Source organism: Danio rerio, chromosome 8, assembly GCF_052040795.2.
Source record: "Danio rerio strain M-AB ecotype USA chromosome 8, GRCz13ab, whole genome shotgun sequence".
Lineage (NCBI taxonomy): Eukaryota > Metazoa > Chordata > Actinopteri > Cypriniformes > Danionidae > Danio > Danio rerio.
In genome coordinates, this window is record NC_141028.1 from 57,097,276 (window position 1) to 57,114,321 (window position 17,046).

Below are 17,046 nucleotides of genomic sequence, written 5' to 3' on the forward strand. Positions count from 1 at the left end.
CACACCACACACTGTCACTGCACTGCCGCAGGCTAGTGATGTACAAACAGTAGAGGACGACACACACACAAACCCGCACGTGAACTATTTAAATATGGATATAATGGACTTTCACTATTTTCTAAACATGAAAAATGTAAAAAATATAAATAAATAAAAATATTTACTCTTGAATTGTTCCAAATCTGTTTTTTGTTCTGTTGAACAATAAGAATGATATATTATAATATATAATGTAAATATATAAATATAAAAACAATATAAGATTTTAAAGAAAGAGGAAAACCTGCAACCATTAACATCTACAGTATTTATTTTCCTCCAATGGATGTCAGTAAATATCAGTTCAACATTAAGAACCAGGGGGTGAAAACTTTTAAGCACAACAAAGATGTCAATTATTTTTCTTACTTTGTTGAAATATCATTGTTTTCTTTGGAAAAACTATCGGAAATAGATGAAGTGCAATGTACCTAGATCATCAGATTCTGCATGTTTTCACGTCACCATCTCTTAATGCCTCGTGTTTCCTTCTGAAGCATCAGTAAGGGTTTATTTATTAACATTTGTGTTTGAGTCCCTCAATCATCCTCAAAGTGAAAAGATGAATCTCACAATCATACAGTCACTGCTGGGAAGATGCTGGTGTGCCCTATTTGCAGCATGTTTCTCTGTTTGCATGTGTTGGTCAATTAAATTTCTTGCGCTTCTCACAACCATTATTGTTATAAAGCAGCTTTACAAAAAGATTAAGATTAAAGATTAAAGATTACCACTTTACTGTCAAAATCAGAAAAGTTAAGAAGTTGTGTATGATATTTTATAATATATAATGCAAGGCCGTAACTTCTTTTATTTTAATTTTTGGTTGGGGTCAGTGAAAATTTTGGCAGAGCAAGTAAAAATCTAAACCCAATCGGGCCAGTAGGAAAAAATCCTTAGCGTTAAACCCTGTAATGTAAACATATAAAAACATTATGCGATGATATTTAAAAAAAACGAGGGAAACCTGTAACCATTGACTTCCATAGTATTTTTGTTTTTCCTACAATGAATGTCAATGAATACCGGTAGAAGATGGTCAAGATGGCGGCGTGCAGATGGAGCGTGCAAACAGTGCTAATTTTCACTGCGTTTTATAGTTTGCTTTATCCAGCAAAGGAGCCCAGTTTGTTTTATCCAGCTAAGGAGCCCAGTTTGGGGCATTTTACTTTTTTAATTCAGGACAGAGATATGACGGAGAGACATTTCGGCATGGGAACGAATATTGTTTACGAGTCGTTTCTATCCCATCCGTGGGCAGTTCCGTGTACGAAGAATAATGGGAGTAAAAGAAAACAACAAAGAAGCGATGGATCAATTATAATTATATGCTTACTTTTGTCTGGTGATGTTCATCCATGCCCTGGCCCGGCAGCAGGAGGATGTCAGCAGCCAGGAGATATTATAGTAAAGTCACGCTTTGATGTACGGCGTGCGGGCGGCGAAGAGTGTCGGAGACCAGCGATTTCAGAGGAATGGAGTTTTATTGCAGAAAACTGGGATAGTTTGTCATCTGCGCACGATGAAGCGAGAGATGTGCGAACTGCTCAGGGAATGCCGGCTGGTGTCGTCTACCATGAGGACCGTTTCATTCGACCCGTATGTATGGAGCCAGCGAGTAAACAGGTGGTTTCGTCTTTGAACTTGGATTCTCCGGTAAGCGCATATCATCAAAATGTTATTCATGATGCGGACTTCAAGAGATCATCTAAAGGTCTACGTATTGCTCATTTAAACGTAAGGAGTCTTCTGCCAAAGATTTCCGAGCTAAGACTGTTGTGTTCGGATCTACGGTTGTCGGTATTTGGGTGTAGTGAAACTTGGTTGGACGGTTCAGTGTTGGACTCAGAAATTGAAATTGCGAATTATAGTTTGATAAGAAGAGACCGAAATCGTAATGGTGGTGGCGTATGTGTTTATATAAGATCGGATTTGTCTTTTAATGTTAGAAATGAGATGAATAATGCATCCATTGAAGCTGTGTGGGTGAACGTTTTATTACCAAAGAGTAAACCTATTTTAATTGGAAACTTGTATCGGCCACCAGATCAAAGTAATTTTTATGAATTGTTGGACGAAAGTTTAAATGATTTTGTGAAAACCCATGGATCGGAAATTATAATATGTGGGGATTTAAATACTGATATGTTAAATGTGGACGCTGTGTTATATAAGGCTTTTAAACATTTTTCAGATTTTTTTGGATTGAAGCAAATTATTAAGGTTCCAACTAGAATTACTCCCAAATCACAGTCTATTATAGATTTGATTCTTACATCTGATTCAGATAAGATAAGTTGTAGTGGTGTTATTGAGTGTAGTATGAGTGATCATTTTTTAGTATATTTATGTAGAAAAGTGCAAAAGGTGAAGCTTATGGGTCATAATACTGTTTTAGTGAGGTCAATGAAGAATTATAGTCCTAATTTATTTTGTGATATATTGGATAAAGTTGATTGGTCCGGGGTATGGGGATCCAAGGATGTGGAGGCAGCATGGGATTGTTTTAAGGATCTGTTCAGTAATGCTTTGAATAAAATAGCACCATATAAAAAAATAAGAGTTAAACAAAGATCAGACCCTTGGATTACAGATGAAATTTTACAACTGTTAAAGATAAGAGATGAGAGTTTTGCCAAGTTTAGGAAGGATAGTGATTGTAGCAGTTATGAGTTTTATAAATTAAAGAGAAATGAGGTTAGGAACAAAATAAGAGAAGCAAAAAGGGTTTTTTTTTAAGGATAAGATCAATGAAAATAAATTTGATCCAAAAAAACTTTGGGGTGTACTGAGAAATTTAGGTTATTCAAATGCTAAAAGTAGGAAATCATCTAAAATTAACTTAAAGGTAGAAGACAAATTAATAGTTCATCCGAAGGATATTGCCGAATCTTTTAATCAGTATTTTATATTGTTAGCAAAAAAATTATGTGGTCAGCTTCCAGGGCAACCTGATATTTACAATGAAGATAGAGTGTTTTCTTTTTATAGACAACAGGACATTTTGCCGGATTCTTTTAGTCTGAGACCTGTTACAGAAAGTGAAGTTTTAAAAATTATTAGTGAGTTAAAATTAAATAAGGCTCCTGGAGTTGATAATATTCCTGCTAGATTTTTTAAAGACTCTGTGAAAGTGATTGCCCCCTTGGTGTCACATATTTTAAATTTATCTATTGAACAAGGGAAAATACCATGTGATTTTAAAAGTGCTAGAGTTATACCATTATATAAAAAAGGAAGTACGTTAGATATGATTAACTATAGACCTGTATCAATCTTAGGGGTTATGTCTAAAATTCTGGAAAAAATTGTACACGAACAGATAGTCAACTACATTACTAAAAAACATATTTTGTATGAGTTACAGTCAGGTTTTAGAGCATTGCATTCCACCGAGACATGTATATTACATATGACAGACAAAATACGGAGAGCTGTAGATGGTGGCAACTATTGTGGAATGGTGCTGCTGGACCTTCAGAAGGCTTTTGACACTGTGGACCATCAAATTTTACTATATAAATTAAAGGCAATTGGATTTGATAAAGTGTCTTTAAAGTGGGTTCAGTCATATCTGCATGATAGAAACCAGAGAGTCGATATAAAGGGTATATTATCTGCTCCCTTATCAATCAACTGTGGAGTACCTCAAGGAAGTATTTTAGGTCCATTATTTTTTCTTTTATATATTAATGATTTAAAAATAGCGTGTTCAGAGGAGCTCTATCTTTATGCTGATGATGCCGCAATTTTAGTATCTCATCATGACAAAAGGGCCCTGGAAGAAATTATGAGTTCACAGTTAAAAAGTGTTTACAACTGGTTTTTAGACAACAAACTTTCTTTACACATGGGTAAAACAGAGGCTATTTTATTTGCTTCAAGAGTGAAATTAAAAAAAGATGATAATTTGGTAGTTAAGATTAATGATTGGAAAATTCAGTCAAAAAATGTGATAAACTATTTGGGTTGCTTAATAGATAATAAATTATCAGGAGATGCTATGGCAAAAAAAGTTATTACGAAGATTTGTGGAAAAATTAGGTTTTTAGCAAGGCAATCTGATCTTTTGGATGTTCATTCTTTACAATTGTTGGCAGGAGCTTTAATTCAACCCCATTTTGATTATGCTACGTCATTTTGGTACAGTAGCTGCTCACAATATTTGAAGGAGAAATTGCAAAAGGCACAAAATAAATTAGTACGAATAATTTTAAAAATGCATCCTAGAGCACATTTGCACAAAGAGTCTTTTAATAAATTAGGTATGTTAACTGTAAGTAATAGAGTGTGTTTTTTAAAACTGGGAATGGTACGTAAAATGTTTAATAATGTGGTTCCTAGCTATTTGATGAACTATTTTCAAATGGTGAGGCAACAGCATTCATACAGTACTAGGAGTTGGGATTTTAATATTTGTTTATTTAAATTTAGAAGTTTAGTGGGGAAAAATATGTTTTTATATACAAGTGCAATCATGTGGAACAAACTACCAAAAGCAATCAAGGAAATAAAAGATTTAAGGTTGTTCAAAAAGGCTATTAAAAGATGGTTGTTTGAGGATAATTAGTTTTGCATGGTGGATGAGGATTTTTTAAATTATGTTACTTGAGTGTGAATAGGTTGGCGGCTGGAGGGACATTTTGCTGGATAGGTTGGCTGTTTGTACCGCTGTGGCGACTGTTTGTTTTATTCTTCATTAGTATTATGAAGCCATACATTGTTTTAATTTAACAGAGGACCACAATGGAAATAAGCCCAGGGCTTTATTGTGTTTTTATCCTCGACAGTTTTTTTTAACAAAGTCTATGGAATACTTTTTGTACAGTTTGTCTAAAATCTGTCAAATAAAATTCAATTCAATTCAATTCAATTCAATTCCAACATTCTTCAAAATGTCTTCTTTTGCACTCGTTCATTCATTTTCTTTTCGGCTTAGTCCCTTTATTAATCTGGGGTCGCCACAGTGGAATGAACCACCAACTTGTCCAACATATGTTTTATGCACCGGATGCCCTTCTAACTGCAACCCATCACTGGGAGACACCCACACTCATTGACACACATACACTACGAACAATTTAGCTTACCCAATTCACCTATAGCACATGTTTTTGGACTTGTCAGAAAAACAGAAGCAGCCTTAGAAAACCTACACAAACACGGGAAGAACATGCAAACTCCACACAGAAACGCCAACTGACCCAGCCAGGGCTCAAACCAGCGATCTTCTAGCTGTGAGGCGATTGTGCCACCCACTGCGCCACGGTGCAGCCTCTTTGTTTTTGTTTTGTTCTGTTTTTGCTTTGTCGTCGTTTTTTAACAACAACAACAAAAACAACAACAAAATTGATTTAGACTGGTTTAGAACAAGTCAAAGATGAGTAAATGGTGACAGAATTTTCAGTTTTGGCTGAACTATCCCTTTAAAGTTTTATTTTATTTTTTTCAAATTGGCTAAATGAAAGATCATTAATCCATTTTCTTTCCAAATGTGTAAAAAGCTTGAACCCTTGAGATCTTTCCCAACTTCTTATGAAAGCCTGCAGATTGATTTGAGCATGAATGACTCAAAATCAAAAGGATTAGACATTTACACAGGCTCTTGAGAGTCTCTCTTCTGATTCTGTTCAAATGAAACAAATGCTCATAATGCTGAAGAGAAAAGGCATTAAGGCCTAATCCCAATTCTATTTTTGTACCCCTACCTCTTCCTCTTCCTATTGACCCTTAAAAACGAGCGTGAAGGGCTTCAAAATGTATCCCCTAAGAATTGGGACAGCACTACAGCACCTGCACACGTCATCATATTGTCATCTTAGAATTATAAGGTTCTATCTGCATTCTAAATGATTTTGAGATATTGAGCTTCAAAGTTTTTGCATTATAGCAAACAATATGGGCTCTATTTTCACATCTATTTTTGGGCTCTAGACATCACATCCTCTGTTCCTTTTTACCTTTCTTGTTAACATTTATTACTATTTATTTAGGATATGGATTTTCACATTCTGATTCCAATGCCTAAATTGTTAAAATGACTCAAAATAAATATTCGTATTAATAAAATATGTGTTCTTTGGAAGAGTGTACTTCCATCATGATGTTATTATATTGTCAGTTTGGCGCTATATAATAAGTGGTGGCGAGGCAGTGGCGCAGTAGGTAGTGCTGTCGCCTCACAGCAAGAAGGTCGCTGGTTCGAACCTCGGCTCAGTTGGCGTTTCTGTGTGGAAGTTTGCATGTTCTCCCTGCGTTCGCGTGGGTTTCCTCTGGGTGCTCCGGTTTCCCCCACAGTCCAAAGACATGCGGTACAGGTGAATTGGGTAGGCTAAATTGTCCGTAGTATGTGTGTGGATGTTTCCCAGAGATGGGTTACGGCTGGAAGGGCATCCGCTGCGTAAAAACATGCTGGATAAGTTGGTGGTTCATTCCGCTGTGGCAACCCCTGATTAATAAAGGGACTAAGCCGACAAGAAAATGAATGAATAATAAGTGGCATCAAACCGTCTTAAAATGACAACAATATTCTTATCGCAGTATATTTTGGTGCAATATATAGCATACAACGAAAAACAGATATCATGACAGGCCTATGCAAATATCCCTAAAAGGTAAACTGACACAATAAAAGACATGCGTTTGAGCAAATGCAGCATTAGGAGCAGCTTTAGAGAGAGTCTGCAGTCCCAGCTCAGATGCTCATGCTGTCTTCAAACCGTAAGCATGCTTTGCACATCATCACTGACACATCATTCCCAGCACAGCGCTGACGTCATTCATTTACACCCCTTTCCTCTCTCTCTCTCTCTCTCTCTCTCTCTCTCTCTCCGTTTTATCATTCTTCACTCATTCTTACAAAAAAAAAAAAAAAAAGAAATCTAATCAAAGGACGTGGAAGAGGAGGAGGATAAGAATAGCCTGAGCACTATTTATAGTCTCCACCACAACACCACCTTCTCTCCCTTTTGGCTCTCCGGACGTTTATTGATGAAAACAGGCGATGAGAGATACATTTCTGCAGACGGGCAGATTTGCGTTCGCTGTAATACCAAAATAGAAATGTTTAATCAATGATGACACCGCTGCACTTTCAAGAAGGACAGCAGTGAGAACTGTTCAGCGCGAGTAAAGCTGAATAAGCCAGATGGTGAACGCACACAGCACTGTGATGCATGTCATGGATCTGATTGGTTGACATTTTCATGCTTCAGAACTCATTCATGCAACATGATGCGGCAAAATACCTTCAAGTAGATGGTTCTGGAGTCAAATTTCATTCACGATTTACAACTTTTCTTATGGATTGTCTGAGTGCCCAAAATAAATGGGTTTAAAGGTGGTGGCCTATTATGCCTCTTTCGATGAAATGTAAAATAAGTCTCTGATGTCCCTAAAGTGTGTATGTGAAGTTTCAGCTCAAATACCAAACAAATAATGTCTTATAACTCTTTGAAACTGACGTTTGGAGGCTTTGAAACAAATTGTTCTGTTTTGGTGACTGTTGCTTTAAATTCAAATGAGACTGTGCCCTTTTCAGAAAAGGGAGGAGCTACAAATGCCTATGGCTGCGTCCAAAACTGCCTACAACTCAGTAGGTACTGCATTTGAATTTAAACGTACTACTCAGCCGTTAGAAAAGTACGTTCTATACAGTATGTACGTGAAAAGTATGAATGGAATTCGGACATACTACATTCGCCATTTTGTCATGGTCATGTGACCTACCTGCGTCAATTGCGTCGCTTTACTCCCATTCATGAATTCGCTCGCGGGGCATTATGGGATAGCGCAGCATGCATGGGATGCGCACTCTAGAATCTCACCGGAATGAACACATTTTACCATTAGAAGCTTGTGTATGCCACACAACTGCGTTTAAACCCCTTATAAAAGTGGGTTTTGCATAGTAGCTCCCCTTTAAATCCCCCAAAACATTCGACCCAAGTAATACAGTTTAAGGACAATGCTACAAAATACTACGGAAAAGTAAAAACTTTTCACTGTCTAGAAATAAAAAAAATGTAAAATAAATAAATATATATATATATATATATATATATATATATATATATATATATATATATATATATATATATATATATATATATATATATATATATGAAAAATGCTGTCATTATTCTGGCATTTAGCAAGTGTAAACAGACCTAAAACAGTAAACATTTAGTATGATTCATTATCAGACATTTAAAAACAAAATGGCTATGTGCCTTTATAGGGTGTGTGTAAACTTCTGGTTTCAACTGTACACCCCAAAAATGATTTATGCAGCTGCTTATTCAAACTACCTTTTTAAATTTAGCTGAATCAACACAATTCTTGCGATTTTTGGGGCGACAACTTAATCTTTTTATATTCAATGCAGGGCGAAGCAGTGGCGCAGTAGGTAGTGCTGTCGCCTCACAGCAGGAAGGTCGCTGGTTCGAACCTCGGCTCAGTTTGCATGTTCTCTCTGCGTTCATGTAAGTTTCCTCTGGTTTCCCCAGTTTCCCCCAAAGACATGCAGTACAGGTGAATTGGGTAAGCTAAATTGTCCGTGGTGTATGTGTGTGTGGATGTTTCCTAGCGATGGGTTGTGGCTGAAAGGACATCCGCATTGTAAAAACTTACAGGATAAGTTGGCGGTTCATTCCGCTGTGGCGACCCAGGATTAATTAAGGGACTAAGCCGACAAGAAAATGATGAATGCATGTTCAATGCACTTAAGTTTGTAAAAACAATTAAATTAACTTAATTGATTTTTGTGGGGACAGTGTGAAGAAATCGTGTGGAACCTAGAATTTTTTAAAGTGTAGTACTGAAAAAAGCTTCATTTAGCAGTTGCATTCTGTTACTTATTACTAAAACAGACATGGTAACTATCATATTTCACAAGCTCCAGCTGAGTCGAGATGTTAAGTGTGTTTGAGTCTGTCCAGTTTTGCGAGCGCAGCATCAGTAGCACACAAGTGAAGCACAGACTCGCTGAAGAACATGATCTGCTTTAATAATGCATCAGAATTCTGTCCTTCAGACACTGAGAAGACACTCGGCACACCACTGAGAAATGACCCATGCGAAGCACACACGCATCTCATTCACTCCAGCACACGCTGATTACGTTATCGCTGACCTACTACACTGGCATGCCTGTAGTCTGTCCAAAACAGAAAAACACAAGAGCAAATCTTTTTAGATTTTTAGTATGTCTGAAATGAACCATCTGTGAAGTCTGTTTGAGGATTTAGTTTGGTCTAAAAGATCTGCTCTCAAGACAAAAGAGAGGGTGGCCAAACTTTTGCATGGACTATTTTTTAGTCTCAATTTAATTTCACACACCTCAATACTGCTACACTACTTATTACTGTCTGAAAAACATGACACTATCCAGCTTTCGCTAGGAACCGAATGTGATCATTGTTTCAAACAAAAACAAAAAACATCACCCAAAAAAAAAAAAAAAATCACAGTATGGGAGGAAAAAGCTTCCGGTTCATGTGGACTTTAAAAATAAAAAAAATTAGGGGTTGGGCTCACCGGCCACTTTATTAGGCACACATGACTGGTACCAAGTTGGACCCGCTTTTGCTTCCAGAACTGCCTTAATCCTCCGTGGCATAGATACTGAAAATATTCCTCAGAGATTTTGCTCCATATTGACATGATAGCATCACGCAGTTGCTGCAGATTTGTCGGCTGCACATTCATAAAGCGAAATCTCCCGTTCCGGCACATCCCAAAGGTGCTCTATTGGATTAAGTTCTGGTGACTGTGGAGGCCATTTACAATGAACTCATTGTCATTTTCAAGAGACCAGTCTGAGATGATTCGCGCTTTGTGAGGGCTGTGGGCCAAGAAAACATCCCCCACACCATTACACCACCATCACAAGCCTGAACCGTTGATACAAGGCAGGATGGATTCATGCTTTCATGTTGATAATGCCAAATTCTGACGCTACCAACTGAATGTCGCAGCAGAAATGGAGACTCATCAGACCAGGCAATGTTTCTCCAATCTTGTATTGTCCAATTTTGGTGAGCCTGTGTGAATTGTAGCCTCAGTTTCCTGTTCTTAGCTGACAGGAGTGGCACCCGGTGTGGTCTTCTGCTGCTGTAGCCCATCCGTCTTAAGGTTGGACGTGTTGTGTGTTCAGAGATGCTCTTCTGCAGACCTCGGTTGTAACGAGTGGTTATTTGAGTTACTGTTGCCTTTTTATCAGCTCCAACCAGTCTGTCCATTCTCCTCTGACCTCTGGCATCAACAAGGCATTTGCGACCACAAAACATTTTCTCTTTTTCTTCTCTTTTCTCTTTAAACCCTAGAGATGGTTGTGCATGAAAATCCCAGTAGATCAGCAGTTTCTGAAATACTCAGAGCAGCCCGTCTGGCACCAACAACCATGCAACGTTCAGAGTCACTTAAATCAGCTTTCTTCCCTATTCCGATGCTCGGTTTGAACTGCAGCAGATCGTCTTGACCATATCTACATGCCTAAATGCACTGCCCTGTAATTGGCTGATTAGGAATTTGCATTAACGAGCAGTTGGACAGGTGTACCTAATAAAGTGGCCGGTGAGTGTACTTTTTCCATACAAATTAAATACACTTTTCCACACAAATGAAACTCGTTAAAACATTGGCACCTATTTAATTAGTTAGCTTTTCCCGTGAGACATCTAGAGTCTATTTGCAAGGCGCAAACTCAGTGAAAAGTCAAAGGTCTGCGTATCAGCACTCTTTTCAAGGACCGGAACTAACTGCTGACCTACACAGCACACGACGCAGCCGACAAACTCAGCATTTAACTCCTCGTGTAGCTGATGAAAAAGTAAGCAGCGAGTGCTTATAGCATGTACAAGTGCGCCGATGGAGGTGCAGCCTCTGTCTATGAGGACGGTCATCAAATATGCAGGAGAAATCCATCACAGAACAAGAAGCCATTAGAGCCTCGTGGCCTTCTGAAATATTTATTAGACCAAACAGAGCGAGCTCCTTCTTTTAGCTCAAAAGTTTATAAACACCACACCGGACAGAGAAATACAATGTATGAAAAGGTTATCACTCTTTCTGTCATCTCTCTCCTTTCTCTTCTGCTCCTCCAGTTTTTTCCGTAAGTAAAGATGAAACGTTTTCAACATTTAAGAAGTTGGTCGAAAGTTTTGTCAGTCTTTTTTATGAAGTCAGGACTAGCTTTAAAGAAACATTTTTGTGGAAATAGGCTCATAGTAGACTATCTGACAAAAGTCTTGATGCTTTAGGAACAACGAATAATAACTTGACTTCTAGTTGATCATTTTGTATCAAAAGTGGCTTATTTGAAAGGCAAAAGCCTCTAGATGACACTTATTTGACCAAAATAAAATATGATCATACCCTGATTTTTAATGAATTAATTATGACAGTAAGTTCTGACTTTGTTTAGACAAAAGTCTCGTCACTTAACAGTAATAATGTCCAGTATAGAATATAAAGTCATGCTGCAGTGGAGAAAGAATGAATATTGTGTCTGACTCCATCATGAGCTTGGAGGACTGCATCCATACATCTCTGCAATGACTCAAATCACTGATTAATAAAGTCATCTGGAATACCAAAGAAAGCGTTCCTGCAGGACTCCCAGAGCTCATCAAGATTCTGTGGGTTCATCTTCAATGCTTCCTCCATCTTACCCCAGACATGCTCAATAATAATAATATCTGGTGACTGGGCTGGCCAATCCCGGAGCACCTTGACCTTCTTTGCTTTCAGGAACTTTGATGTGAAGGCTGAAGTATGAGAAGGAGCGCTATCCTGCTGAGGAATTGTCCCTTTCCTGTGGTTTGTAATGTAATGGGCAGCACAAATGTCTTGACACCTCAGGCTGTTGATGTTGCCATCCACTCTGCAGATCTTTTGCACACCCCCTTACTGAATGTAACCCCAAACCATGATTTTTTCTTAACCAAACTTGACTGAATCCTGAGAGAATCTTGGGCCCATGTGACTTCCAATAGGTCTTCTGCAGTATTTGTGAAGATTGGGATGCAGCTCAACAGCAATAATTAACCTTCTGCCACTTTTCCAAATGATCAACTAGAAGTCAAGTTATTATGTTGCTCTTCCAACTGAAATTGACGACAAGACTTTTGTCAGGTAGTGTACATCTACCCTAAAGTTAAACAGTTGAGTTTTAACTTGTTTTAATCCATTCAGCCTATCTTTGGGTCTGACTGAGCACTTTTAGCTTAGCTTAGCATAAATCATTGTATCGGATTAGACCATTAGCATCTCAAAAAATGTGCTGAAAACTTTCTATTTAAAACTTGACTCTTCTGTTAGTACTATATCTTTATTTTAGTGTAATAATTGAAGAATTTCCTGCCGTACCATGGCTGCAGGAGAGAGTATAATTCCTAGTCATACCATTTCAACCTAGAAAATAGCAAGTTTCATTTTCCGTCACTCTTAGTACACAATGTATTTAATTCAATTCAGCTTTACTTGTATAAAGCTTTTATAATGTAGATTGTGTCAAAGCAGCTTCAAATAAATGGTTGCAGTAAATTGGAACAGTGTAGTTCAGTTTTTTAGTGTTTAAGTTCAGTTCAGCTCAGTTCAGTGTGGTTTAACAATCACTACTGAGGGTCTAGACACTGGAGAGCAAGTCCATCGATGCGCAGCTCTACAGATCCTAAACCATGCAAGCTAGTGGCGACAGCGGAGAGGGAAAAAAAAGTTCACCAATTGGGGAAAGAGAAAAAAAAAAAACAGACTCAGTTGGGCACGACCATTTCAATTTCTCAAAAGTTGCAGTCTCAGCGGCAGAGGCTGGAAGCTGGGCCTCAGCGAAGACTGGTAACCACAGAAGAGTCAATCTCTAAATAGAAAAGTTATTGAAAAGCCTAAAAGAAATGCTAACGGTCTAATCGGATTCAATTATCTATGCTAAGCTAAGCTAAAAGTGCTCCCGCCAGACCTGTGGTGGGTCCCAATTTGCATACTTTTACGTTCTAAAAGTGCGTACTTTTTTGTGAAGGAATAAGTACATACTTTTGAGTGTGTAACAGAAGAGTATGCAAGTTTTGGGACATACGCATTGTTGTTGCTTAGTTTAGTTCCCTGTCAATCATCTCGACACATCATCCACTTTTCTTTCATATTTAATATTGGAGATTCAGTTGTGTTGCGAGGCGAATCTCTTCAAGTCTTTGGATAATTATGCATTCAGAAGTAAATGTACAAACATGTCTTTATATAAATTCACATTGTAGTTGCAGATGAAATTTAACACGGAAAGCACGATTGAAATATTTTCCAGTAGACTGGATGTTAATTAATAGTCAACAACTTTAACAAAGCCTCTCTACTTTGACGGTTGGTCTTGCGCATCAGCCATGTTTGTAGTTTCTTTACACTTTTCCACCCGAGTTTGTAGTTTAAATGGAATTCACATCCAACATGCAATGCATTGTGGGCGATATTAGCAGTTAGAGTACAGACGCTTCTACACTTTGAATTTCTACCGGAAAAAGTAGACCATCCGGGAACCTTTGGCACACTCTTTTCAACATACTACAGTTTTTGATATACTAATTCTATTTTCAAATACTATTTAGGATGGATGGACCCAGCACTGGAAATGGTTTGAATGGTTTGAAAACGCTGCAAGTCAACAGTAAAATGAGCCTCTAGGCAGATTCAACTTCGATAAGTGGTTAGTTTCCTGACATAATCATAATAGTGCGGTTTCTGGAAATGGACGCTGCTTCCATTAGACTCAATGTGATAGTGATACTGTAAAGAGCCGGACTACACATCATCATCATCCGTTATCATCAAACACTTAAGCCTGCATTACAGCTGCATGACAATAACAGCATTACGATTGCTTCGTGGCCCTCACAGATTCAATCATATTTACAGATGAAGTCACAATTATTAGCTTTGAATTATTTTTTTTTTCTTTTTTCGGATTTTTCACAGAGCAAGAATTTTTTCACAGTATTTCTTATAATATTTTTTCTTCTTGAGAAAGTCTTATTTGTTTTATTTTGGCTAGAATTAAATCAGATTTTACTTTTTTAAAAACCATATTAGGGTCAATATTATTAGCCCCCTTAAGCAATTTTTTAACCAATTTTAGTCTACACAACAAACCATCATTATCCAATGATTTGACTAATTACCATAACTTGCCTAATTAACATAGTTAAGCCTTGTAATGTCACTTTAGGCTGAATACTAGTGTCTTGAAACATATGTAGTCAAATATTATGTGTTCATCGTGGCAAAGATAAAATAAATCAGTTATTAGAAATTATTTATGTTTACAAATGTGTTTAAAAATCTTTCCTTTAAAGAGAAATTGGGGAAAGAAATATATATATATATAATAAATCTGACTGTATATTTGCAAAACTACATGCAGATTTTCAGTAGATTGGATGTTTGTATTGTTTCCGAGAGGGCTCTGAAAGGAAGCAGACTGTCAAGAGTATTTCCCAGAAATGAGTTAGCTCGTTTATTGTGACTGGAAAATAGAGAGCATGATTGGAAGAAATGTATTGGCTGCTTCACAAAACATAGTGAGCTGCCAAGCAAGACAAGATTTTTTGGGGGGAGGGGGGGCATCACTGATACATTAAGATATTACGATGTTTCCACTGGATATCTATACATCTCAAAAGGTGGAATATCAGTACCATACTTTGGTGACACAATGATCCAGTCCTAAAGACATAGTTCGCCCAACAATTACTATTTACTCACTATTTACTCCAAACCAGTTTCTTCTGTTAAACACAAAATAGGATCTTGTGATCAAAGCTAAAAACCTGTAGCCCATAACAAATTCTATCAAAGTCAATCCGCTTGTTAAGTGTGGAAATTTTGTATAAATTGTTAAATATTTGGTATTTGTTATGCAGCAAGCCCAGAGATTGTTGTGTACACTATGATTTTATATAAAATTAACTTTAATGTGTGATATGAATAAAACGTGATCATAAACGAATGATTTCTCCACTCAAATGAATGGCGGCTTGGACCCGGAAACAGTATTACATACGTCACAAACACGTCACCACTTAACAAGCGGATGGTTACAAGTTTCCAGCATTCTTCAAAATAGCTTCTTTTGTGTTCGACAGATAAAAGAAACTGAAAGAGGTTTAAAAGTATATTTAAGATTATAGAGGACAGTGTGAATTCAAAACATATTTTGTCAAGATGCATTGATATTAAAAGTGCAAAATTTCTGGAAATTCATCTTTATCGAAATGCAAAAGAGAGATGCTAATGGTCTAATTGGATTCAATTAGCTATGCTAAGCTAAGCTAAAAGTACTCCCGCCAGACCTAGATGGATTTAAAATGTTAAAAGTCAACTGTTAAACAAGCCTATTTCCAAATATAAAAAAGTGGAGTTTTCATTTAATCTCATCAACCTCGATAAGAGGTTAGTTTTGAAGATAATATTATTAGGTAACATTAAACTTTTGTGAGAGTTTTACTAAAATATAATAGAGGACAGTGTCCATTAAAAACATATTTTGTTAAGATACATTGATATTAAAAGTACAGAATTTCTGAAAAAAATCATTATTATTGAAATGCAAAAGAAAGATGCTAATGGTCTAATCAGATTCAATTATCTATGCTAAGCTAAGCTTAAAGTGCTCCTGCCTGACCTGGATATTGTCTAAATGGATTTAAATGCTAAAAGTCAACTGTTAAACTCTAGGGAAGTTGTAAAAAAAGTGGAGTGTTTATTTAATCTCTAGGCAGAATCAACTTTGATAAGAGGTTAGTTTCGAAGATGATTTCATTTGGTAAAATTAAACTGTTGTGAGAGTTTTACCAAAAGGTATACTTAAGATTATAGAGGTCAGTGTGAATTAAAACATATTTTGTCAAGATACATTCATATCAGAAGTATAGAATTTCTGAAAAAAATCATCATTATCAAAATGCAAAAGAGAGATGCTAATGGTCTAATTGGATTCAATTAGCTATGTTAAGCTAAGCTAAAAGTGCTCCCGCCAGACCTGGATATTGTCTAAATGGATTCAAAAACAATAAATGTCAACTGTTAAACTCGATGGAAGTTTTTTTTTTTTAAAGTGAAGTGTTTATTTAATCTCTAGGCATATTCAACTTCGATAAGAGGTTAGTTTTGAAGATGATATTATTAAAATTAAACTGTTTTGAAAGTTTTACTTAAATGTATATTTAAGATTATAGAGGACAGTGTGAATTCAAAACATATTTTGTCAAGATGCATTGATATTAAAGGTACAGAATTTCTGGAAAATCATCATTATCAAAATGCAAAAGAGAGATGCTAATGGTCTAATCAGTTTCAATTATCTATGCTAAGCTAAGCTAAAAGTGCTTCCGCAGACCAGGATATTGTCTAAATGGATTCAAAACCTTAAAAGTCAAATGTTAAACTCTAGGGAAGTTGTAAAAAAAGTGGAGTGTTCATTTAATCTCTAGGCAGAATCAACTTTGATAAGAGGTTAGTTTCGAAGATGATTTAATTTGGTAAAATTAAACTGTTGTGAGTGTTTTACTTTATTATATTTAATATTACAGAGGACAGTGCGAAAACATATTTTGTCAAGATAAATTGACATTAAAAGTACAGAATACATTTTATGTATTATCTGGGAAATCATAAGTATTCATGGGTCATAAAACAGAACATTCTTTGCAAAAACATCCTAGTCATTCATATAAAAATTACATAGGCTTCATAGACAACCAAGGAAGTCATGGAGGGCTTCATTAGTTTAATTACAAGCTGTTCACACGTTGGCCATAAAAAGTACATAAAAAAATCCATGCCATAGTTGCCTTCAGTTTGCTCATTAGAGATTTTTAAGGCCCTCGTGAAAACAAAGTGTGCTTGTGTCAAATATGCACTTCGAAACAGTACATACCTTTCTAAAAGCTGCACATAATTAAAATAAAGATTACTTCAATATATGGAAGATGTTTAAGTATAGCACGACCACGTCCA

General features: G+C 36.6%; 1 protein-coding gene and 1 long non-coding RNA gene across 6 annotated transcripts in view; both read right to left on the reverse strand.

Annotated features, from left to right (window-relative positions):
- Nucleotides 1-17,046, reverse strand: part of frmd3 (FERM domain containing 3) — a 97,675-nt gene that overhangs the window by 79,095 nt on the left and 1,534 nt on the right. The window contains exon 1 of one of the 5 annotated variants that reach the window (XM_087265468.1): nucleotides 1,379-1,620. The exons of the other annotated variants lie outside the window; for them this stretch is intronic. Within the exon in view, the coding sequence (XP_087121594.1) occupies nucleotides 1,379-1,402 (24 nt within the window). The 5' untranslated portion in view covers nucleotides 1,403-1,620. Of the gene's footprint in view, nucleotides 1-1,378; nucleotides 1,621-17,046 lie in introns of those variants that run through there. 5 annotated transcript variants of the gene reach the window in all.
- Nucleotides 1-17,046, reverse strand: part of LOC147842882 (uncharacterized) — a 797,275-nt gene that overhangs the window by 74,039 nt on the left and 706,190 nt on the right. The gene's annotated exons all lie outside the window — the stretch shown is intronic.